Source organism: Vanacampus margaritifer, chromosome 2 (assembly GCF_051991255.1).
Source record: "Vanacampus margaritifer isolate UIUO_Vmar chromosome 2, RoL_Vmar_1.0, whole genome shotgun sequence".
Taxonomy (NCBI): domain Eukaryota; kingdom Metazoa; phylum Chordata; class Actinopteri; order Syngnathiformes; family Syngnathidae; genus Vanacampus; species Vanacampus margaritifer.
The window spans coordinates 18197786-18224036 of record NC_135433.1 but is presented as its reverse complement, the minus strand read 5'-3'; the positions used below and the strand labels follow the sequence as shown (position 1 = coordinate 18224036).

At 40.8% G+C, this 26251-nt stretch overlaps 2 protein-coding genes across 4 annotated transcripts; one reads left to right on the top strand and one right to left on the bottom strand.

Annotated features, from left to right (window-relative positions):
* Positions 1-5840, bottom strand: LOC144043460 (proton channel OTOP2-like). The gene is made up of 6 exons (XM_077557117.1): positions 5382-5840; positions 5173-5309; positions 5028-5086; positions 2899-3092; positions 1945-2816; positions 1-1296 (listed from the first exon to the last, which is right to left on the bottom strand). The coding sequence occupies exons 1-6, from the start codon at positions 5803-5805 to the stop codon at positions 1126-1128; spliced, it is 1857 nt and encodes a 618-aa protein (XP_077413243.1). The 5' UTR covers positions 5806-5840; the 3' UTR covers positions 1-1125.
* Positions 5841-10971: 5131 nt separating this feature from the next.
* On the top strand, positions 10972-25418 carry ush1ga (Usher syndrome 1Ga (autosomal recessive)). Of its 3 annotated transcripts, none has more exons than XM_077557128.1 (4): positions 10972-11406; positions 20768-21176; positions 22282-23075; positions 24720-25418. In XM_077557128.1, the coding sequence occupies exons 1-4, from the start codon at positions 11243-11245 to the stop codon at positions 24721-24723; spliced, it is 1371 nt and encodes a 456-aa protein (XP_077413254.1). In that variant the 5' UTR covers positions 10972-11242; the 3' UTR covers positions 24724-25418. The 3 variants fall into 3 exon arrangements, with proteins under 3 accessions (XP_077413254.1, XP_077413253.1, XP_077413252.1); XM_077557127.1 differs by having other exon boundaries at positions 20768-21221; XM_077557126.1 differs by lacking the exon at positions 24720-25418 and having other exon boundaries at positions 20768-21221; positions 22282-23079.
* The last annotated feature ends 833 nt before the right edge of the window (positions 25419-26251 follow it).

Genomic DNA, 26251 nt, shown 5'->3' with positions numbered 1-26251 from the left:
AACAGTGCAATTAATTTATTTTCACTCATCCAGCATTTAAACATTACACTTACACTTATTTACGCAGTCAAATACCTTTATCATATAATAATAACAAAAAACATCAATAACAATAACATCAGTCATAAATTTAATGCAATTTGATAGTGTCTTTAGAAAAGAAACAAAACATTTCACATTTATACTGTACGAACAAATTAAACAGCACAGAAACAAGGTGCTTGCATGTTTTTCCTCTCTCTTCAACTGCTTGATTTGGTTTACTCATGTATATTTAGCCATGAACACTTTTAATTGTGTGCGTGACTGGTTGTCCGTCTTACAGCATGTCTTGTGATGAACTGGCGATTAGTCCAAGGTACAAAAAACATTTTCCCCTCTTGTCACTCAAAGACAGCTGGCATAAGGTCCAGCTTCCCTGTGATCCTGAACAGGATAAACGGTATAGATCAGATCCCCAAACACCGGGCTGCAAAAAATGACTAAACAGAAAAAAATATATTGCATAGCTCCTCCGAGTTTTAAAGAAGTTTTGATTTAAAAATCAGGTGTCTGTACACAAGTCAGGATACGATATATCCTGTAAAAAATAAACAGAAAAAAAATAAAGAAAAAAAATAAGCCCACAAGCTAACAAAAATGAGTTAAAACCAAACTTCCTCTGTAGAAAGGGAACAAGACCAAGTGATGTGTGATACACAGATGAAAAAGAACCACCAACTGTATCTAAGAAAAAATCAGCAGTCCTACTTAAAATACCGGTTTATGGTTACCAGTGAGCTAGCAAATCAGACAATTAATCTTTCAGAATTGTCAAATACACACTAAATACTTTCCTTCCTTTCCCAACATCTTATCTTTGTGAAGTGGGATTTTCTGCAAAGCTGCCCCAAAACAAAATTTTAGAGCAGACTGGACATAACATGCTCAAAATTTCCCCAAGATGGGACCAGCACTAACAACTACATTGAGTGTAGTTAAAGGTAAGTTGTATTTTCAATCATTTGTTTTTGTTTACATGCCAGTCTACGAAAAAAAGTCACCTCATGTGAAACCGGTCTACATAAAAGGTTGGGGGACTGCTGGTATGGTAGAAAATCAGAATGAACAAGCAAGGTAGACCATTTATGAGATGACGAACACTTCCAAGAGGGCGGCCACTGAGTGCATGCGATAAAAGATGGCGAAAGGCAATCCGACGTTCACGATGGCGGCCCAGATGTTGAAGTCGTAGAATTCCGTTTCAGCCGGGTGGTCGAACTGAGGGCGAGCGCCAAATGCTGGCATGATCCACAGCTGGTGAAGAAAGATGAGAGAAGAAAGAAATGTTAGCAATTTGGTTGGTTTGAAAGAGTTTGAAAGATCAGTGGTAAGAAGTACAAATACTTTGTGACTGTACTTAAGAAGATTTCTGAACTTGATTTTTTTGCTGACAGCGTTTTACTTTTACTCTCTTAATTTGAAATCAGATAACCTTGCTTTCTACCCCTTACTTTGTCAAAATAGACTTTTCAACCTCCACGGACGCCAACACAATGAAATAAAGCGAGGTGAAAACACACGCGCGCACGCACCCACACACACACACACAGACACACGCACACAAGCTCCCGGCGCTTGGAAATTCTCCACCTTATCTGAAAAAATTCTTTATTATTGATGGATTTTTTTTTTTTGTTAACATATTGTCCAGTGACAGTATGACTTTAGCGCCATCTGGTGGCATTGTAGTGTCAAGGAAGTATGTCGACACAAGTTGAAAAGGTTCATTTAGACATAAGTAGTATTTTGTTCCCATCTTGTGGCATCTTTAGGCAATTTAAAACCTTTTACTCACTGGTTTGGGTGCGTTCACTGTTCCGCTATCTTCTCCCGTTTTTTCGTTTGTTTTGTTTTACATGTACTTTTGCCACCTTAACAAAATAGTGTTTGTGGGATACTCACAATGATGTTGGCCAGCATTAAAAAGACAGACACCTCCTTCAGAACCCTCCTCTTCCACGTCAGTTTGTGTGGGTAGTGCACCATGTGGCCGTACGGCGTTACCGTCGGCAGCTCCAGCTCCGGTTTTGCCCTTATTTCTGATCCTTCCAGACCGTTCAGCTCTTTGCTGTAGTGCTCCAGCGCGTAGATGTTGGTCACTGAGGTCACCGGCGTGTGGTGCTCCTCGTGGAAAGGCTCCCGGTGGAGACCTTCGACAATGAAGAAGTTCTGCAGCCCGATCTGGACCACCATCAGTATAGCCAAGGTCAGGTTGAGCCTGTTAAGGTGGCCCTGGGCTCCGGATGCCACCATGGCGACTATAGTGAAGTAGCTGATGATGAACTGCCCCATAGAGGTTCCTACCAGCAGGCCCACATCCAAGCTACGCGTGGGGTTCTTCTCTGAGTCGTGCTCCCGGCGGTCCAGCTTGTAGATGGTCGCGCCGACCACAGTGGCCACCAGCATAAGGCTTATAATCACAATGTTGATGATAAAGTGGATCAACAGCGCTTGGTCTCGCTTGCTGTGGTCATCTTCTCCGTCCTCATTCATGTCCATCTCGTACACGATGAAGGTGGCCAGGCCTGAGAACACCAGGAGGACTCCTACCAGGGGGCCAATGAGCGCGTCCTTGAGGTGGAACTTGTGGGCGTGGCCGTGGCTGTGCGGGTCGTGAGCCTCGCCCAGTCGGCCGACGTTTTTCCACATGACGTAGGCCATGGCGGAGGCGAAGAGGCTGTACTCGATGTTGAAGGGGTACAAGTAGAAGTAGGCCTCTTTGAACATGCTGCAGGACGTGTGGCTGCAATCGCATCCGTCCTCTCCGTAACTCGCTGTGGCGCGAAGAAAGAACGGGGTTAGCATGTTGGCATTTTGTTTCACCCATAAAAGTTTGTCAAATGTCTTCTTGTGTACCTTTACTGATGTACTGCATCCGCCCCAAGATCTTGTGAGAGCTGTTGTCGTAGTGGTCGTCGGATTCATGTGTGTCATTGCCGTGGTCGCCGCCGTGGTCACCCTCTGGGTGGCTTGTTTGGTGGAGCGACTCGTCCGTGACCGCAGCCATCCACAAAACCAGATTAATGGAGAGGGAGAGCATCAGACCGCACCTGCATGAACCATCATGAAAATATCCATTGTGAGGATTTGATTTGTGGTCATGGTAACAAACGTCATATATGGCATATATGGCATGGCATAGACCCAACCACCGGGAAGTTATCCAATGTCACTTAATTTATTATCATTTTTACTCCATATAATGTTTCTTTGCTCATCTATCGTATAGTGACAGGCAGAATAATTAAATACTATTGGATTAGATGGCAGAAGGTACAACCGAGATTTTTGTAATGTAAAATATGTGCCTTAACCGGGTTTCATTCAGCTAGCAGGCTACTTCCTGGATCCAGGAGAATACTAAGCAGAAGGGCGGTGCCACTTCTTCCATTCTGACTAACATTTCCATGATGCCTCGGTGACGCAAAATAGTGCTTTGCGATTGCTTCGCCGGTATGACAAAAACACACCTTCATGTTCCGCAAACAAATGTAGAATCAACCTTTATTTAACTTCATGATCGTTCACAAGTTTTATCTCATGCATGTTAATACAAAACAAAAAAAATGGTCAAAAGTCGGAAGGACCGCTTTTAGGCTGGCTTTAAATGTAATGTACCTGACACAAAGTCTAACTGCTGTTCTAATTGTAAACAGTTGAACATTTGTTTGTTTTTTTAAATGACAAATTACCACTATTGTTTCACTACCAGTCATGATAGTAAGCTGGGATAGGCTCCATCTCATCTTAATATGACAAGCAAGACAGTAATAATGGATAGCTATATTTAGAAGAAAAAAAAATCTTTCTTTCAAATTGACAATTTGGACACTTTTAAAGGCTGTCTTTAGATGTTCTGATTTAAAATCTGAGCTCATCCCGCGCAATTAATGTAATTAAATTTTTTGTCCTTTTTGACTTGTTTTAACGTATGTGCCGTAGAAATGGGCAGGGTTGGGGAATCCAGGTCCAGAAAGTAAAAACCCTGCCACAGATTGGCTTTAGCCACAGGTGCTTCTACTCAACAGGTGGCGGTGAGCTTCTTTACCTGCCAGTTGAGTAGAAGCACCTGTGGTTAAAGCCAATCTGTGGCAGGGTTTCTACTTGCTGGACCTGGACTCTCCAACCCTGTAAACAGACATGTACTGATTCGGCCATATTTCCTAAGGAAGTCACCTTTATTTGGATCCGTACCCAAATTTAATGGCTTCTTCTTTGGTTGTGTTTTGTAGTTTTTATGGATAGCTGTTTTTGACCTAATGTTAAACTTTGTTTAACAGCAAAGTGAATGATACCAAAGCACTGTAATCTGTTTTCTGGTCCCCCCCGAGAAGATATGTAGGCTATAGCTGGCACTTATACCCATATCTATTAACTCCACACATCAGACCGAATCATTAAGCATGTAAGTGTGAGAATGTGCTTGTAGTTTAATCCATCTATAATGTTTTCATTCTAAAGTCCTACTTTCTTGACTTGTAGTTTCCGCCCGACTTTGGAGAGAGGAGTTCCTCAAGACTCACAGTTGGGGCAGCTTTCCTCTTTTGTTTAGATTGTGTTGTTGTTTTTGGATTTGAAAAAGATTGACAGTCATTTTATTCGATGTACACTTAAACGCAGCCCTTTCTTTGTAAAATAAAATGGAACTTGAGTCTATTCTCACACCTATGTGATCATGTAGTTTGGAATTTGACCAGTGGAAAATACAGCACGAGTCGCACAACCAGTTCAAAACTACTTGTGACGTCAATAGAGAGTTCAATCTATCCATCTGTCTGTCTGTCTGTCTGTCTGTCTGTCTATCTATCTATCTATCTATCTATCTATCTATCTATCTATCTATCTATCTATCTATCTATCTATCTATCTATGTCCACCAAAAGTTAAGGACTCCAACGTTATGGTACGGGTGGTCACTATGGCAAAGTTAAGACTTAGTACTGTACTTTTTTTTTTTTTTTTTTTTTACAATTAAAATCACTTACCGTGTAAGGTTCCTTTGGAGCTGTACGCAGTCCTTTGCATGGACCCACATGAAGTACGTCTACAAACAGATTTGCCAGTTGAAAAATTTGTAGTCATTGCACCGATACCTATTCTAGTTAGAAAGCGAACTTGACTGAGACTTACCTGCACGACAATGAAAACAAGTTGGATCACGGGAAAAACAATCTTGATGGCCGACTCGCAGTGGAGGAAGCCGACGTAGCTCGCGATCTTAAAAATGTCCATAATGATGCTGAGGAGTCCAAACAGCACCATTCCTCCTGCGGAGCAAGAATATGGACAATATTGACACAGATTCGTCCCCCCAAAATGGACATGTCAAGGTTACATACCCCTGAGCCATACGGGTCCGGCGTGTTGGTCCCTGTAAGCCACGGCGTTTTCAATCCTGGCCGTGTAGATGATGTAGTAGATCATCCAGATGGAGGTGAGGATGAGGATGATAACAAGGAAAACTTGGAGGTCAGACATGCTGATGTCTACGTGCTCGTAGGCGCTTCCGCTCACCAGCGCGATACCCAGCATGAGGATGTTGATAAAGATGACCCCGGACAGAATCCATCCCCAGTTTCTGTCCCTTTCCTTATTCGGAGCACTTGTTATTTTGCTCAGGGGATCGGGCTCACCTGTGTTCTCCGCCGCACCGCTGTGCAAGGTGTCGTGCACCTGAACGTCCCCGTCTTTGTTCATCCTGCAGGGTTCACAAGTGTTTCCGTCGGCCAGACAGTTACATGGGTAGCCGGTGTTCAAGCACATAATAGATCCCTGCGACAAAAGATCGCAAGTGAGTTTGCGGCAGCATCCGTGTCTGGTGTTATGATGTGACTGGTTTGACAAGCTTGCCATTCATTCCCCACGAAGAACCCGCCCACATGCAAAATTTTCCGTGAATTGTACCAACATAATTGCCACTTTGACATTGCAACACTGGTTCAGTTGAGTTCATCAACAAATAGTAAGCATTTCCCACTGGGTGCCATATTCACCATACTCACTTCTCACGCTCTGTGCTTAGGTCAAAGAGAAGATTTAGCTCTTTTACCAAAGTGAAAGTTAAAAAAAAATCTGACTGAAATATGATTTTAACTTTTTGGATTTTAACTTTTGTAGTGCTCATATTGAATTGGAAGGAAAAAAAAGCTAAATTGAATTAGCTCCAGCTTTTCTATACACTACAAACCCAATTCCCAAGAAGTTGGGACACTATACAAATTTTGAATAAAAAACTGAATGCAACTATGTGGAAGTGCCAAATTTCAATATTTTGTTCAGAATAGAACATAGATGACAGGTCAAAAGTTTAAACTGAGAAAATGTATCATTTTAAGGGAAAAAATGTTGATTTAAAATTTCATGGTGCCAACAAATCTAAAAAAAAAGTTGGCACAGGTAGCAATAAGAGGCTGGAAAAGTCAATGGCACTTGGGTAAAGAATCACCAATTCCTCCAATTTTGCGCAGAAAGATAATGGAGAAATATCAAAAAGGTGTTTACCGGGGAAAAATTGCAAAAAGGTGGAAGTCATCATCATCTACAGTGCATAACATCATCCAAAGATTCAGAGAATCTGGAACAATGTCTGTGTGTAAGGGTCAAGGCGGAAAAAACCCACTGGATGCCCTTAAACGGCACTGCACCGCAAACAGGAATGTGCACCGTAAGGGAAATCACAAAAAGGGCTCAGCAATACTTCCAGAAAACATTGTGGGTGAACACAATCCACCGGGTCAGCCGCCGTTGCCAGATGGAACGCCACAGTACAAAGAAGAAGCCATTTCTAAAGCAGACCAAGAAGCGCAGGCGTTTCTCTGGGCCAAAATGGAGTCTGGCAAAGTGGAAACCTGTTTTGTGGTCAGACCAATCACGATTCCAAGATCTTTGTGGAAAACTGGGGCGCTCTGTCATACTGACTCAAGAGGACAAGCCAAGTTGTTATCAGCACTCCGTTTATAAGCCTGCATCTTTGATGGTATAGGGTTCGTCAATGCAGAAAGGTAAATTGAGATTGGAGAACAACATATGCTCCCATCCAGGCATCATCACTTTCAGAGAAGATCTTGCATTTCTCAACACGATAATGCCAGACCACATGCAGCACCAATTACAACGTCATGGCTGCGTAGGAAAAGGATCCGGCTATTGAAATGGCCAGCCAGCAGTCCACTTCTTTCACTTCTAGAGCACATTTGGCGCATCATAAAGGGGGAAGGTGCAACAAAGAAAGCCCAAGACAGTTGAAGAGTTTGAGAGACGCATGTTAGACAAGAATGGGACAGCATTCCTATTTCTAAACTTGAGAAACTTGTCTCCTCGAGCCCCAGACGTTTGCAGACTTGTAAGAAGAAGAGGGGATGCCTCACAGTGGTGAAAATGGCCTTGTCCTAACTTTTTTGAGATTTGTTGACACCATGGAATATAAAATCAACATAGTTTTCCCTTAAAATGATACCTTTTCTCCGTTTAAACTTTTAGCCTGTTCTCTATGTTCGATTCTGAATAAAATATTAAAATTTGGCACTTCCACATAACCACATAATTGCATTCCCTTTTTATTCACAATTTGTATAGTGTCCCAACTTTTTTGGAATTGGGTTTGTACATTTACATACATTTGCTAACTTTTTTTGACTTTTTTTTCAATCTCTTTTGCAAAGTGACCTGGCAACATTATGAAGTCACATTTCTCTTATAAATAAATCACAGATGAAAAATACCTTGCTTCTCTGGTTCTGTTTAGTCATCATTTTTAAAGTCCCCAAAATATTTATAAATCAATCAATCTTTTCTCTATTACTTGTTTTGGAACATTGTGTGTAGAGGTTGAATTATGTAACAAGCCTATTTTGACAAAGTGAGGAGTAGATGTGTAAATGGAGTTTTCAAATGTAGGGAGCAAAAGTAAAAAGTTGTCAAATGTAAAAATTCCGAAAAAGTCTACTTTGGTACAGTAGCAAAGCATTTGTACCTTGTTACTTCTCACCAGTGACATGCATTTGCACTCGTTTAAAATAACACAACAAAAAGTGAATGTGGAGGTTGGACCTTACCTGTCGAGTGACCTGACCGCAAGTGTGGGATGCAGACGTATTCATCCCCCCTTTTATAGGCATCCAAAACACAGCTGGAGGGGCCATAAAGGTCAATAAATCTGTCGTGAGCAGAAAGCCATATTATGGCCAAACAAGGCCTGTTTTGCTCATAATATTCCACTAAAGTTCAACACCTGTTTTCAGGTAGTATGTTTTTCTCACTAATTTCAAAGTACACTGAAGTCGGTTTCTTCTCAGAACACACACGATACATTCTGTACTTACACTGTATATATTTGCTTGATAGTACTCCTATAAATATATTTTTCACTGTTAGTTCCTTGGACAGATGGGCATACTACATTTTTGGATTCTTTTCGAAAAAGAAAAAAAAAAACTCCCCCAATGCTACTCACTATTCACATTTACATATGCATACTGTTTATACTGTAGAATCGAATCATCCAGGTACAGGAGCCACAATACTGAAGCCGATTATTTGATACATTAATAGTTATTTATTGTTTTGTTTTTGCTTCGTACAACGCCGCTGACTATTCTTGCAGCTGTTCATATTCCCATCTGTATACTGTACATCTGCTTTATTTATTAAGGCACAATAGCCACATACGCTGATACTGAAGCAGACTAATGGAAAATGTATAGTTGTTTTTTGCTAAATACATTGCTGCTGACTATTGTTACTGCTGTTCATATTCACATCTTTCTATACCCTATTTATTCAGGTGCAATATCCACATACAGATGCATTTATAGTTTTATTTATATCGCGCTTTTTAGTGCTTAACACCTCCAGGTCTGCACATGTATGCTACTGGCTATTCTTGCAGCTGTTTACATCTACATGTATCCTATCTGTTCATGTCCAGGCTACAATTCATATATACACAACATTATGTACTTGTTTCCTTGGGTTCATTCTGCTTACCGTAGTCTCATTGGCTAAAGAACAGGAAATATGAGTCTACCGTTGATATATGTGACTCTTTGACGTTTTTGTTTCATGTGCGCTGGCTGCTATTGGCCACTTTGCTGCTGTAAAATAATAATTGCCCCATTTGCAGGACTGGTAAAGCTTTATTCTTATGATCTTTGACTTGAGCCTCAGGATCTCAATCTCATGATGGGAATTCTCCAAATAGGCGTGTGAAGCGAGTGCATTTGCCTATCTTTGATTTCACGCCTGAAGGGAATACGTTCAGGTTTTTAATGCTATTCAAGACCCCTATAAAGATGTTTTGTGCATGTGCATGTGTGTGCGTGCTCATGGGCGAGTCACATGAACCTGCCCCCCCCCCCCCCCCCCACAAGTCAACATCTATCTTATCCTCAGTCTTATCTATTTCTATCCATTGTCATGCAGGTTTCAATTGGGTACCGTGTGAGAGAACTTGAATTCAGTGATCAGCTAGCGGCAGCTACTTCTTACTTACTTATTATCTTTAATGAGCTGCTGTGCAAGATGCTTGTCAGGGTGAGGCTGACTTAGGTGCTTTTTAAACATTACAACAGCTTGTGTGAGAAAAATAACCTTCCTTGTGTATGCCCAAACTTGTCATCAGAGACACCAGGCTTAAAATAATAACAATGAAGAGAGCACTGAGCACACGTCAAATGCTATTCTTGCTCGTGAGTCTGTCGCAATGAGGAAATATATTTAAGTCGCAGTTGTTTGCCTTCTGTCAAATTTTCAAAAGCCCATGGATGAGTTTTAAGGAAGAGAACTTTGTAACAGAAGAGGCCCAAATTTTCCACCTTACAGCTAAGTCAATGGTTTAAAGTTTTGCCAACAAAGCATGATTTGGCTATTTTGGAGAGAAACCTGGTGCCTGTGGGACATTGACCCCGGCCTGCCAAGCAATTTTAAAAACAAATGCAACATGAGTAAGCTGCATAGTAAATAAAAAAATCATCATTATCAAAAGAACAGTGAAGCATGGTGGTGGCGGCAGCATCATGCTTTGGGGTTATTTTCCTTCAACAGGAACTGGGGTCTTATCTAAGATGCACAAAAGACTAGAACAGCTAAAGTTTATTTAAGGTTCAACAGAGGCATCGTGAATGGTGTGAGTTGTGTGTTGAGTCAAGTCAGCCACATTCCAGTTCGAAGAGGGTGTATACTCTTGTACAACCACATTATTACAGTTGCTTCTTTTTATTTCACCTATGGATTTTTTATTTTATTCAGTTGAGTTCTAAAAATGCTAAAAAGGTCATAGTAATGGGGTTACATGCATGTGGGACACACGTAACATGTATAATAATTAATATTTGAAATATTATGTTTATTAAAACAAACGTTCTCACAGTTACGAGACAGCAATATACCAAATAATAGCCTACAAAAAAAAAAGAAAATTACATTTGATTTGAACTGTTATATTTGAGCTTCAATTTGATCATTAGGGGGGTGGGACAAGAGAAAATGGCATTTTAGGGTGTACTCCAGACATATTTGATATTTTAAAAACGCCTAGGCGTTATTATGACCCGTTTTGGACTTTTTGATGGTTCTGATCTAGCCATTTCAAAATAAAATACTGCCCACAAGTTATTTTCTAGCATTCTTTACGCTTATTATATTTTTTTATATTTGGTCTCAAGACAAGTAAATTTACTTAGAAATTGCCAGTTTTAGTATTTTGCATGTGGATTATTTAAAATTTGATGGGTGAGACTGTGAGATGTAAAATGTCCTCCAATTATGACCCTTTTGTTGCTGTAGCAGCAGTAGCTAATCGTGGTACCAGTGATCTCTAGTATCCACAATATTAGTAGAAGAAGTAGTAGCCGTGGTGGTGGTATTTGGATTTTAATAAGTGCGTGCATACTTGTGAGGGTCACTAGTGTTTGTGTTTAGGAGCAGGTCGGCCACGGGGGAGCACTGTTCAGGCGGCCTGAGCGATGAGCGAGCGCGTCGTCGCCTCCCTGGATACCAGGGACGCGCACAAGGACTCGGGACTCGGGAGCCTGGACACCGACCGCCCGAAGCTCCGGTGCATGTGGGTCGGCAACTCGGCAATTCGGCTTCCGTTATGAGGATACAGACGAGGAGAAGCTACAGCGGTAGCGGAGGTGGTGGTACTGGTGGTAATGGCAGTGCCGATGAAGCCAAACGAACGAGGACGGACTAACGGTTCGCCATGAACGACAGGTACCACAAGGCGGCACGGGACGGTTACTTGGACCTGCTGAAGGAGGCCACCCGCAAGGACCTCAATGCGCCCGACGAGGATGGAATGACACCGACTCTATGGGCGGCCTACCACGGAAACCTGGAGGCTCTGCGGCTCATCGTGGCGAGGGGGTGGGTACTTAAACAAACAAACAAAAACAAAAAAACCTCACACAGGCCACTTCATTAAATACACTTACACTAAAATACAAATCCGGGCAAGGAATGTTAATGTGGTTGTAGTTTGGTGTAGGCGTTTCTATAGTGTCTGGCCCTCAATTTAAGCAATCTCATAAGTTAACAAAAATATTAGAACTAGGCGTAGAAGGTGGGGGGGAGAGGGGTGGAGGCTTTACAAAAAGCTTTCATGAGCAAATGATCTTATAATTACATTCAACTGTTCTTCTCTGAACTGACTCCAAAACTACATACTGTAACTAAATCATATTGCGGTAAAACACAATGACTATAAAGCATAAGTAGCAAAAATAACAAAATAACCAATGGTGGCTCTGCACACAGAAAATCAGTAAAACATTGGTCATGCCAAGAAGCATTATTGCACACAAACTGGAAAGAAAAGGCAAATAATTTGAAGTGTCTTTATGGCTATTTGAAAAAAATGTAAATCCTCTAATTTCAGTCTTTCAAAAGTGAAAACTTTCTGATTTACTTAGTCCTCAATGTAAGCAAATCTATGCTTTTTAAGCAAAGTGATATTCATGGAAATCAGCTGACTTAGGAGAACTGATCAACATTTATGCACACGTTTTGAATCAAACACTAACACAGTCATTTCCAAACTAATTACTGTTTGGGTAAAATTTGGATACAAAAGTTGCTCTTATGCAAGTAATATTTGAACCCCCCCCCCCTTTTTTTTCTTTAACGTTGCACTTTTAAGAGGGCACCTCGAATGGTGATCTCATCTCTTGAGAATGCCATGTGAAAAAGCCTTAATCACAAAACAGCACTATTACCTTTTATTTGTTATTTTTTAGTTCTTATAACTACAGATGTGAAAAAAAAACATCCGATTACCAGAAACAATGACAATGAAAAGTTTGTGAAAGGGTAAGGCGTGGGTGGAAAAAAAGCCCATTCAATTCTGGTGGAATATTTGTTCACTGGAATGACTATGCAAAAACGGATTTAAGTTTGCGTGATGGGAAACGAGACCATTTAATTTTGGTGGGATATTCATATCTCTCTATACTGTATATATTTTTCCTCATTTTTGGGGGGGAACATTTGTTTTTCTGATTTAATAATTGTTAGATATTAGTAACATTTAAATTCCTTATTTTATATATTAACCATTGTTATACATTATTAACATCTTAATTCTTTATATTAACCATGTTGAAATGTTTTATAGATGTGTAAAGCAAGTAGAGTATAATTTGACCTTAAGCTGGGACATATTATTTGGTCTAGAAGTTCCTTCTCTGTGGGAAAACACATTTGGTCCTTGAGAACAGAATCTGCTTCGAACACGCACCCCTGACTCTGTTTTCGCCATCGCTCACGGAAAAGTACCAAGAGAGTATGTTTTGTCTACAAATGAAAGAGAGGCGGTCGGTTTTAACTATAAGAAGCCATTTTACACGTGGAAGAGGCACATTCGGCACTCTGAAATTCCACCTGTTATGTGATGTTTGGAGCCTGTCACGATGTCCAGAGATCTCTGTTAGATTAAAATCATTTTTGCAAAGGTGGTTTTCCTTACATTAAATCTGTCTTCAAGTTTTGGAACACGCAAAGAGGACAAAATAATTTTATTCCTCTTCATAATACACTAATTTTAATGTCCGAGTTCAGTCTTATAAATGAATTTGATGTTGATGCAAATCTTTGCAACAGCTGATTTTTGTTTTTGATAAAAAAAAAAAAGTGCAACGGGTACAAAAAGTCTACACACACCTGCTCAAATGCAAGGTTTTTGTGACATAAAAAATGGGACCATCAGAACTTTTTTGACCACTAATGTAATTTCTGACTCAATTCAATTGAATTAAAAAAAAATGTTCTCGTAAACTTTTCCTGACATTTTTTGCTCTGTCTCAGAGCCCTGATTTTAATTTTTTTACTGGTATTTGGAACTGCTCATAATCCTTTACTAGTGGAAGAAAAATAACCCCAAAGTTGTTTTGGTGATGAGCAGTTTCATGTTTGTGACACATTATGGAATTAAGGCCAAAAAGTTTAACCCTGGTTTCATTGTACCACAACAAAATCGCCCCAAAACATTTAAGGAAAATTACCTGAACCGTTCAAAATTAGTGCAACCACATTTATTCAGATATTTTTACACCTCACCTCGAAAAGATTATTTTTTATCCAATTGAGTTGTGAAGGTTATATGCCACATTATTTGTTGAAAAAGTTTTTAATTGATTTGTCACACCTTTTTCTTTCATGTTGCACTTTAAAGTAGATGGATGACAAGGCAAATGACCTTGAGCCTTGATCTCAAAATGGAGCACTCTTACTTATTGTTAATATTGCTACTGTATGTTTATTTGTTAGTTGGCACAACTTCACAAAAATGACTTAAACAATGGCAAGTTGTTGGTGAAAGGGTTAGACGTGGGTGGTGAAAGTGCAAATTAAATTATGGCGGAAAACTACTGAAGCTATTAAAGTTCAGGAAACATTTCGGAAGACGAGGTGGAAAAAGTGCCCACCAAATTTTGGTAGCATATTTATCCATATCCGTGTCTCATTTCATTGATTTGATGATGACACAAATTACAAATGTTATCTTTGATATGGCAGAATGTGTGGTGGTAAAAGTTGTCAGTTTGGACCAAAAATAGAAACGTATCTAACTGCATTGGATAACTTCAAAACAGATTGCTTATGTAAAACACAGTATGTGACTTTGCACTACCCCCCCCCCCCCCCATTTTTGTTTTATTTATTTATTTTTTAACAACAAGACAAATGACCTCTGATAGTGATGCTATCTCCCACTCAACAATGCCATGTCATGTATTTGACTCATCCCGAAGTCCACTATGCGAAAAATGTGGGCCCCTCAGGAGAACTTTTAAGATGCATGTTAACCTAGCCAGGAGGAGGATGAAGGTCCCCAGACGTGGTGCCAGCACGTGACTGGAAGCTTTGCTGCAGGCTGAAAATGAGCCATTGTAAACAACAATGGCGCTGAACTTCTTGTTGCGTGACTCGTTTGAAAACGTGAGCCTTTGTTCAGGGGCACAAACAGAAAAATGGGTTGTTTATGCATCTTAAAGTGTATTTTAACCAAGATTTTATCGTTCAATAGCCAATATTAATAGCAAAAAAATAATAATGTAAATCTAAGTATACAGTTAAATTGGATACTTGTCCATTTACATATTTGTGAATGATGAAATAAAATATTTTAGTAAAGTGAATATACATAGCATAACATAACATTTTCAAATTTCATAAAGTAATTGTATTTCCAATAATAATTAAAACAATTGTAAATATTTATTATTTGAATATTTTACTACTATGAACATGACAATGAGAATGGGTTGTGAGGTTATTATTCAATTAAATATTTATTATTATTATTATTACCCTTATTTAACAGTTATTTTTGATGAATTGTTCAATGTTAAACTTGTAAATCGACCTTGGACCCCTTGAAAGGTGCAAGCCCATGTTCCCACCCATGGGACATACTGTAAAATGTCATAGAAGGGCTATCGATGTTGAACATTTACAGCAACTGCTATTTTAACAAAAACATCACACGTGGAAAGGCAATATGGTCTTTGAAAAATGCCGAATATTGCTGCAGCTGACTGAGCAGTTGAGACCGTTTTGGGCCCAAATACAAATCCGCAATGCTGTATAGTGAATCCGCGATAAGTGAACCGCGAAGTATTAAGGGACCTATGTTTTTTTTTTTTTTTTTACTTTATCTACAAGTGACCTGGCCAAACTGTCCTTTAAAAAAAAAATCACCTGCTGCCCTTGAGCACGAAAATTTCCCTGTCTACACTGTTAGTAATGGCTTCCCCTCAATTGTGAGCAATACATGAAGACAGAAGATAGTTAGTCATTTTAAGCACCAGGCAGGGTGGTTTAATGTCTACTCTGAAATGCCACTACAACTACACCACCACCGTGTTCAAGGTCATGTGCGAGTTATCGCCTTTCATTAAATGCTCTTCAGCCATGCGTTCCCTCTTCAATATTTTACTGCGCACTGGCCAGAACGTCCACGTTGGGGCCCGTAAAAGAGCGTGAATTATGATGTCGTCCTAAATGGTTGCACTGTTATGTATGCCGTTGCTGTGACACTTTAACAAGAGCTGGTGCGGATCGTTGTGACTTTTATAACGTGGCTGTTATCACAAAAGATCACGCTTGATAAAATAAGGGGTAGATTGCCTGTTTAGCAGATAAAACAGCATGGCTGCATTTGGTCTTATACACAGTTGTATGTCGGCCTCAGGTTCCTTTTCTTCACTTGGATCGAGCTGCAGCGTATCTGAAGCTCGCTCCTTATTCAAATTTTATATTAATAATAATTTTAAAGCTGAGGCACTTGTAGGTTAAGGTACCACTGACTACTGATTCAACCACTTAAGTAGGCTAACTAGTAAAGATTCTGAAATCTACTACGAATGAATATTTACTGTCAATTATAAAGAATACTGGTTTGATCATTCGACACAATGAAAGAAAACCCTTTGCACTCTTAATAGTTGCCCTCTTTTTTCCTTTTCTTTACAGTAACTCACATAGCGGTCATACTGACATTTACTGTACATTGCATGTCGTGTGTTTAAGCAATCAACTTTTAATGCTAGCAAAACGTGTTCCCATAGTTTTGCTAACATTGTGCACCAATGAGCAAAAAAATGCAAAATTAGCTAATGTTAATAACTGGGGGCGGCACGGTGGATGACTGGTTAGCACGTCCGCCTCCCAGTGCAGAGGACGTGAGATCGAGTCCGGGCTTCGGCCTTCCTGGGTGGAGTTTGCATGTTCTCCCCGTGCTTGTGTGGGTTTTCTCCGGGTACTCCGGTTTCCTCCCACATTCCAAAAACATGCATGGCAGGCTAATTGAACACTCCAAAATGTCCATAGGTGTGATTGTGAGTATGGTTGTTCGTCTCTGTGTGCCCTGCGATTGGCTGGCAACCAGTTCAGGGTGTACCCCGCCTACTGCCCGAAGCCAGCTGGGATAGGCTCCAGCGACCCCCGTGACCCTTGTGAGGAAAAAGCGGTTAAGAAAATGGATGGATGGATAATAACTGGAAAAATTTCACTATGTGTCTAGATTAAACAGAGAATTGTATCCACAAGCGTGTGCTAAACCACGCAAATTCCTTGTAAAATGCAAATGTGATGAACAAGCCTAAAGTACCAACGTTTAATTGCACCTCTGCTACATACATTAGGTCAGAGCTACGTCTTGGCTACTGATTAATGCAAAAGGTATGCAGTTTGATACGAACTTCTGAAATAACAAATTTGTTGAAACCTTTAGAGGTGGCAAACCCAGGTCCAGAAATAATCAAACCTGCCACAGTTTGACTTAACAGCAGATGCTTCCCAGATAAATAGAAAATACACGAAAGGAAACCAATTCATGTAGCAAACTAGCAGTTCTGTCCTGTTTGGCCGAATATATTGCACATGCCAGAAACGGGCACTGGCTGTTTTTCTGTCACCGCTCTACGTGGCTGAACGACACTTGACATCTGAAAGTGCGCACAGTTTCAGGCAATATTCCGCCTTGGCTGGGTTCTCTCTGAAAATCAAAAGTGGTTTGATGTCAGATATCCTGTTAAGACTCGGATGCCCACATTTTGTAAGAGTTCTGTCACTGTGTAAAACAAATGCGGTAATATCCCTATCCTGCCATTCTGTCTCTGTTACTGCAGACGAAGCACGAAGGCCAAAAATGGTTCCTCCCAAATCTCTGTCAGTGCAGTTTATACAGAACAGGAGAAAAAGCAGAAAAATACAGACTTTTGCAGGCAGCGTAAAAGGGCTATAGCATGAGGCACTGATTGGATGGTGAAGCACACAACAGGCTCATCGTTAACGGCTGACCTGTTTTGTGTCCAAGTCAGAAAAATGGGCCCATTATGAAGCCTCTTAATTAAACACGGTGTCAAATGGAGGAATAATTCAAGTACCGGTACTGTGATGCTGTCCCACTCAAAAATGACAGATGAGGTACACCTGTGCTACATCTAATTTGATCCAATACAATAAATCAGTCATTTTCAAAGGCAACAATACAACTAGTAATAGTAATAAAATCATGTGCGACACAAAACAAAATGCACCATTTCCCACGGAATCAGTGTAAACAAGAGTCCCCGCAGGCCTATACGTGCCAAAGACATACTGTAGTAATCCTCTAATGATACAAGCCTGACATAACGTTACTAACATTAACCATAAATAACTGCCATTGAATGATAATGACGACTGTGTGAGGGGAAGATGCGGTGCTCGGCAAATGGCTATCATGAAAATCAAACATCTCATAATACGATAAAAGACACTCGAGGGGTAAATGAACGGACGACCATCTCTTGTATCCAACATTTTACATGACAGGGCATAAATTACCACACATAAAGCTATCATGTTCCGTATATTATGTAACGTGAGCTGGGAACATCATAAATAACTTTGTATGATAAATTTAACACAGATATTCACATGTCCTTGTTTGACATTTATTTATAGCATGTTGAGGACCTGTTTGATTAAGGTTAGGTTATGTAGCACATCATTCATATACAGTCCTGCTCACCATTATTGTCACCCATGAAGGTTAAGTACATAATGTGGAATATCTTCTGAAAAAAAGGAATCAAGTAAATCATTTTATTTTTTTATAGAGAACTTTTTATCCAAGAGACCAAATGATTAAAAAAAACAATTTAAAACAATAAACAATGTGCAGAAAAAATAGTAAACGTAAAATGTGCTCTGTCACTAGTACTGGCATCCTTTCCTGTAAATCATTATGGAAATACATTGTGACTCACCTTTGGCAAATCACAAATGAGAATTCCTGCTCTAAATTGTCGGCACCCAATTGACATGAATTAACCGATGAATGATGACTTTGATGTTTTTAAAAGACACCTGTTATCTCCTTTTCCTTTGTCAAAATCGTGAATACAAGGGAGCCGTCTGAGGACATCAGAAGTGCAATTATTCGCAAACACAAGACCGGCAAAGGGTATAGAGCCATCTCCAAAGATTTTGGTAGCCCTTGTTCAGCAGTGCGTAATATTATTAAGAAGTTTGACGAGCATGGAACTGTCAGAACCTCCATGGACGTGTGTGCGTGGGAGGGTGTGGGTATGTGTGTGTGTGTGTGTGGGGGGGGGGGGGGGGTGATGACAGAAATATTCCACAGTTGGTGCAAATGGTGGAAAAAACACCACGTCAAACATCCAAAGACCCGAAAGCCAACCTGGAACAGTCTGGGATCTTGGTTTCAAGAAGTACCATACGCCACACACTGAACCAAAAACAGGGCTTCATGGGCAAAGACCATTCCTGAGACAGACATAAAAAAGAATGGCTAACCTTTGCCAAGGAGTACCTGGACAAACCACAATTCTTTTGGGGAAATGTTCTGTGGACTGACAAAAATTGAGCTTTTCGGCAATGCACGCCGACAGTTTTATTACAGACAGCGCAATGAAGCTTCCAAGGAAAAGAACACCCTCCTTACAGTTAAGCATGGTGGAGGATCCATCATCCTGGGGGGCTGCTTTGCTACATCTGGTACTGGAGGCCTTGACCGTGTCACAGGAATCATGAAATCTGAGAAATATCAAGAAATTCTAGGGGGACATGTCCTATCAAATGTTAGACAACTTGGTTTGAGTCAAAGGTCAGGGGTCCTCCAGCAAGACAAAGACCCAAAGCACACATCCAAAAGCACACAAGAATGGTTAAAAAGCAAAAAAATACTGATTTAAAATGGCCAGCAATGACTCCTGATCTCTATCCGATTGGAAATCTTTGATATGAGCTGAAATGTGCCATTGCAAAAAGAAACCTGCAAACATTCAATAGCTTGAACAATTTGCAAAAGAAGAGTGGGGGGGGGGGGGAATACCAGGCGAAGAAGTTGCAAGAAGCTTAGAGAGGGCTATAAGAGGCGTTTGGAAGCTGTCATCACTGCCAAAGGGTGTGCAACCAAATATCAAAGAGAGGTGCCATTGTTGCTGCGCAGCCTGTGTTTTCTATTTATTCTTTGGAATTACATTATGTAAGTTGAAAAACAATTTCCTTTGTTGAATTACTTTGGACATCCAATTAAAAGGTCCTGATGATATAAATTTGGTACATTTCCATTTATTTCTGAAGATATTATCGAGATCATGCAAAAAATGAAGGGGTGCCAATAACAGTGATTAGGACTGTAACAACCACAATTCCCCATTTATTCATGCCAGAACTTAAAGTGCCAATACATTTCCCCCCCACAATTTAAACAAGTTCCCTGGTTCCTTAATTGGATAATAATTTAAGGTGGTGGAGATGTAAAAAGATTACAAAATTATGTGGCTCTCACCACTGTAATAATGGAAGCAGAGTCCAGTGACAACATTTTTGTGGTACACGCATACATGATCAAACAAATGCCCTTGCCGCGCACACAACTTGACAGAATGTTACCCATTTAGCACCCAGATATTACCACTAGTAGCCTAATAGATATGCTACTTGTACTTACATCTTTTGATATAAATGTATAAATATTAGTAGGATACGTAATGGTTTCACATTTAACAACACGTTCTTTTGAAACTTGTGATGCAGGATCTGAAAGATCCACATTGTCATACCAATCATGGTTAGACTTGAGGAATGTGGTGTGACATCATCCGCCATGCACAATTATGCAGTTGGTGCCTGCTGAAACCTTTTGAAAGCCTCGCCTGTAACACGAGCCAGGTGGTGAAGCAGTAGCAGCGACAAGCCGAAGCTCAAATTACAGCCTGATCAGCCGCTGTGTGACTCTCACGGAGGCAACAACAAGATTGACTGTGAATTGACAGCCTAGGGTGCCGCCACGTTAGAAAAGTTAAGGTCCAGTACAAGTTTTCAAGTTCTTTTACACCAAACTCTTATGGACCTTGAATTGTGCACTAGGGTACAGTCTCCAAACAAGGGCCTTCTCCAAATTACAACTACAAAGAATTAAATAATAAAGATTCCTGGTGAACTGAGGTGGCAGGGAGGTCCAAGTCACCCCAGACCCGTGATGACGGTGAGCACTGTGGTTCCAAATGGTGCGTTCCTGCATTGTTGACCAATGAATGGACTACAGTGCATATTTGCTCAAGTGAACCACACCTTACTTCTTCAACATGTACACCAATAACCTGTCTTTCAAAAGTGCAAGGGTAACATCGAGAACCAAACTGAATCGTTCTGTACTGCTTGATGGAAATGTAACTTTCAATCTTGGAGCTAACCATATTGTTGTGTTTCACAGTGGGAACCCTGACAAGTGTGACATATGGGGCAACACACCACTCCACCTAGCTGCGGCCAATGGTCACCACAACTGCCTTTTCTTCCTAGTGTCGTTTGGCGCTAACATATGGTGCCTGGATAATGACTACCACACGCCGCTCGATATGGCTGCCACCAAGAATCACATGGACTGCGTCCGCTACCTGGACTCCATTGCCTCCAAGCAAATGGGGCTCAACCCCAAGCTAGTGAACAAACTTAAAGAGCGGGCGTTTCGAGACGCCGAGCGGCGTATCAAAGAGTGCGCCAAGATGCAGAAGAAGCACCATAAGCGCATGGAAAAGAAGTTCCATAAGGAGGTGCCCGAGGCATCCGTGTCGGACGTCATGAGTTTTTCCAGTTACAGCAGCGGCTCTGTTAGCCACAAGGTGCACAACTTCAACGCAGCCGACGTCAGTGTGCCATATTCACAGGTCAACAACACTTTTAAAACTGTCCAGCAAATATGACAGTGATTTGCAGTAATCATTTATAGGACACTCATTATAATGTCAATAGCTATATGAAGCTGGGGTGATGGGGGCTATCAAAAGATGGACAGATAGATTAACAGATATAGGGGAGACAGACGAATGGACAGAACAACAAGAGAGATGTAAAAAAAGATAGACAGACAGAAAGCCCTTCTAACCAACAGACATGACATACCAACTACACAAACTCGCCCAACAGAGAGCCCAATGGACTGTTAGTTGGACACATACAATTAAAGAAGGCAGACAGCTGGACGAAGGGACTGACTGATCAATCAATCAATTAAAAGCATAACAGATAGATAGATGGATGGATGGATGGATGGATGGATGGATGGATGGATGGATGGATGGATGGATAGATAGATAGATAGATAGATAGATAGATAGATAGATAGATAGATCGATAGATAGATAGATAGATAGATAGATAGATAGATAGATAGATAGATAGATAGATAGATAGATAGAACATAAAATACAGGAAGGACAAGCAAATGGGTGGACAGACAGGCCAACATCTGGCCAACCAACTAATGTAACAACTAATATCACTAACTAATATACAGACACGCAGAGATTGAGAGCTGGCAGACTGATGGAGAGACAAAAACAGATAGACAGACAGGCAGACAGATACAGGGTGGACAGATGGAACACAGATAAACCCACTGACCAGAGACAAGCCAACAGAAAGAAAGAGGAAAGACAGGTTGATTAACAATGGATAGATGAAGAGACAAAAGTGTGATCGATAGACATAAGTACTGCTCAACCAACAGACAAGACCGTCCAACAGAGAGGACAGAGTGCCACAAGGACAGACAGATAGAAAGACTGACCAACAAACACAGTGAAACAGTAGACTGGCAGACATATGGATCGGCATGTATGGTCCGTTTAAGTAACAAAGTTACCAAAGTTAAAATGATCAAAATGTTCTTGGTCTCATAAAGTGTTCTGTAAGTAACTGAAGTACGTCTCTGCTGTGTTGCTGCAGGCTACTCTTCATGCCACAAACCGAGGGAAGACAAAGATCCAGAAGAAGCTGGAGAAAAAGAAACAAGGAGATGGGACCTTTAAGATCTATGAGGACGGGAGGAAAAGTGTACGCTCCCTCTCTGGACTTCAACTGGGCAACGATGTCATGTTCCTCAAACCTGGCACATACGTCAATCCGAAGGATTATGGCCGCCGCAACATTCGCGACATGTTTCTCAGAGACCACAATGACGACGCCATTTCACGTGCCATCAGTGAGCCGGACCTGCACGGGACCAATGCAGATCACTCGGAGGTTAGCACAGACTCGGGACATGATTCCCTGTTCAACCGGCCCGGTCTAGGCACCATGGTCTTCAGGAGGAACTACGTGAGCGGGGGGATGTTTGACCTGGGCGATCCAGACGGGACTGATGGCTCAGGCAACACGGTCCGTCTACGCAGTAGACTGCACCCTCACCGAAGCCTGGATGAGGACAGCATCGGAAGCGCTCGCAGCCTGCAGGAGAGAAACCTGGAGGAGCTTCCCTGGGAGGAGGTGGAATTGGGGCTGGACGATGACGACGAGGCCCACACCAGCCCTCTGGAGGTCTTCTTGGCCACGCAGAGCATGAGCGAGTTCTTCTCCATCTTTAGGAGGGAGAAGATCGACCTCCAAGCACTGCTGCTCTGCTCGGACCATGATCTCAAGAGCATCCACATCCCTTTAGGACCCAGGAAAAAGATCTTAGATGCCTGTCAGAGACGCCTTGAGACCATAGAAGACCCAGAGTGCATTGAGGACACTGAACTGTAAGTAGTTCATTCATCTATTTTCTTGAGCACTTCTCCTCCAAGTTGTGTGTGAGTTAGAGCCTATCCCAGCTGACTTGGGTTGAGAGGCGTTGTACACCCTGGGCAGGTCGGCAGTCAAATGCAGGATACAACATCCACACAGCCATTCAGATGATTCGATACGTGTTAATGCATAACCCCCACTACATGACTTGTTACGTTTCAGGTAGTGTTCAGTGTCACAAGGGATGACAGCATCTGATCTATGCCTAGCTTCGCCTGCATTTACGGATGTGTTCCAAAAGCTGAATGTTAGACCTTCCTTTGAAGCAATAGCATGGATAAAAAGAATGTCTGCAGTCTTTGTCTCAATACACCTCTACATCTGCGTAGGTTGAGGTTGAGCGGCTCAAATATCCAGGTCTAACCTGCTTCCTTGCTCCATATGTGTACTTCAATGACATCACTCCGAATCCACACAAACCTGCAACCTGTTCCAATGGTGCATTGTGCCATAGCATAAAGCCGTAATATAATGCCCAAGCATAACTCTGAAGCATAAAGGGTTAACAACGTAACATAAAAACGTAGCACGACAATGTAGTGTGAGAAAGTAGAATTAAAAACATAGTGTAATAACATAGTGTAATAATGTAACAACGTAGCACAACAACATAGCGTAACAACGTAGCGTAACAACGCAGCGTAACAACGCAGCGTAACAACGCAGCGTAACAACGTAGCGTAACAACGCAGCGTTACAACGCAGCGCAACAACGCAGCATAGCAGTATGACATAATAATGTAGCGTAACAATGCAGCATAGCAAGGCAGCAAGGTAATGTAAGAACGTAGCGTAAGAGCGTAACAATGCATCTTAACATCGCGGTGTAGCAAATTAGCGTAACTATGTAGAGTAACGGTGTTGCGTAGCATCTTTGCGCATCATCATTTAGCATAAAAATAGCATAACATCTTAGCATAGCAATAATAATAATAATAATAACGCATCAGATTTATATAGCACTTTTCTAGACACTCAAAGACGCTTTACAATAGATTGGATACATTATTCATGCACTCACACATTCACACTGTGGTGGCGGTAAGCTACTTAAGTAGCCACAGCTGCCCTGGGACAGGCTGACGGAAGCGTGGCTGCCAATGTGCACCTACGGCCCCTCCGACCGCCACCAAACATTCGCACCTTCCATAGGAGAGCGGGGATCAAACAGCCAACCTTCCAGTTACTGGACGACCACCTCTACACCCTGAGCCGCGGCCGCCACAAAATAACAATATAGCATAACAATGTAGCCTAATGACTTAGCATAACGGCTTAGCATAATGCTGTGTAATGATGTCGTCTAATGACCTAGCATAACAGTGTAGCCTAACAAAGTAGCTCAATAATGAGGCATGATGACATAGAGCGATAACGTTTTGACAAGTGACAACATAGGATTGTGTTGAAAGAGGTCTCCATTATGGTGGTGGCATTTTTATTGCTTTTATGTTTAATATTAACAGTGGTTAACTTAATTCTACACTGCGCTGAGTTTGGAGTGCTAAAACGTTTTGTTTTTTTGTTTACAGTTAAAAAAAAAGTTTTTATGCTGTTGACAGTTTTTAGCCATGTTTTTTCCCCATTGTGTTGTGCAGATGATTCAGACGGAGTTGGGAGCATCGCTTCAGAGAGACGTTGACTTAACCATCTACCTCTAACATGGAGAGCATCCATGTAAAGATTCAAAGTTGTATGGTTGAACAAACTTGTGTCATGGGATATGTTTGCCCCCGTGGGGTTGACTGAGACTCTCGTGCCTGTATATTCTCTTGTTTTACACTAAACACACTGGACATGCTTTTTTTTTTCTAGCATGCTCCTCCTATGTTGTTAATGTAATATCACATTTCATTTGGCCTTGTGTTTACACATAGCAAGTTTAGTTTCTGCCAAGGCAGGACGACTGCATATTTGCAGTAGTGATTTTACTCCAGTGTGTGAACGCATCCCTTGATAACTTTATAGGACTTGCCTATCATCATTTGTTGTACTTGCACATGCTGGTTAGTGCATGTTGAGTCAATATTTATATAGATAATGTCCGTCATAACAATATCTTTGAAAACATTTTATCGTCTCTGTGTACTTCTTTGCACAAGAACACAGTGTTAATGTGTTAGTATTTGGTTTACATCATGTAATAAATGCTTCATGTTTGTGTATACTTTCTCAGCTTTTGCAATTTGACAGCAATTACACTCACATTGTGGTTTGTTTTCAGTAATACATAGCACAAAAGAAATTTGTACCATACTTCTGCTGTCATGTTTGCTGCTCCTGTTACACTTAACAAGACCAAGGGAGACACACAAGGAAAAAACAGAACCCAAACATGACATCTGCCAAGGAATAACCTGTTAAAATTTGGTACAGATCCAGATCCAAAGGTGTATATCAAATACTTTATTTACTTTCAGTCACCATGGTAACCTCTGCCCTAGAATGCAAATGGCGCCGTCCTTTTTGGCTATTCGTAAGGTATGATGTCATTCTCCATGAAAAAAACGGACAAATGCCATTGTGTCATTCTTGTACGAGCAATTTATTTTCTCTTTTTTTTCTTTTAACTCATTCACTGCCATTGATGACTATAGATGTCCAAAAATCATGTAATCTATTTCTATTAGTTTAACATTTTTTTATTTCATTAAATTTTTTTTATGAAAACCTAGATTTTTTATATCTGTTCTAAATTTACAATATATATTTTTCTAGGTTTTCATACTCTTGTTTGCAAAAGTGGATTATTATTTTTTTAACTAATAGAAATAGTTCAAATGAATTTTTGACGTCTATAGCCGTCAATGGCATTGAATGAGTTCATCTTGACAGAACTGCCACCCCCGTGTCCAAAATAAGAAATGATACGGGCCCGTGCCGAAAAAGGCCCTTTACACTCCTCTCAATAAGTAACAGAACAAAGAAGCCAATGCATTTATTTTCACTGTGAACTGAAAACAGGGTCAATGTGACACAAGACTAAATTTTACGCCTGGGCATCTCTGTGTTGTTACATCTCAAACTCAAAATGTAATCGTCACAGGAAAAACCCAAATGTAGGCGTGCAGCGTGATTTATTGTTTAATGGGAAAACTTTTTGTTTTAAACATCTGGAAATAAATTCCTG

Excerpts from the sequence above, each read along its gene's own strand:
- LOC144043460 (XM_077557117.1), bottom strand. The coding sequence starts at position 5,805 with ATGTGCTTGAACACCGGCTACCCATGTAACTGTCTGGCCGACGGAAAC. Across the intron at positions 3,093-5,027 it reads CTCCAAAGGAACCTTACACG|GTGCGGTCTGATGCTCTCCC; the intron begins GTAAGTGATTTT and ends TGGTTCATGCAG. Across the intron at positions 1,297-1,944 it reads TAATGCTGGCCAACATCATT|CTGTGGATCATGCCAGCATT; the intron begins GTGAGTATCCCA and ends TTTCTTCACCAG.
- ush1ga (XM_077557127.1), top strand. The coding sequence starts at position 11,243 with ATGAACGACAGGTACCACAAGGCGGCACGGGACGGTTACTTGGACCTG. Across the intron at positions 11,407-20,767 it reads CGGCTCATCGTGGCGAGGGG|TGGGAACCCTGACAAGTGTG; the intron begins GTGGGTACTTAA and ends TGTGTTTCACAG. Across the intron at positions 21,222-22,281 it reads TCAGTGTGCCATATTCACAG|GCTACTCTTCATGCCACAAA; the intron begins GTCAACAACACT and ends GTGTTGCTGCAG.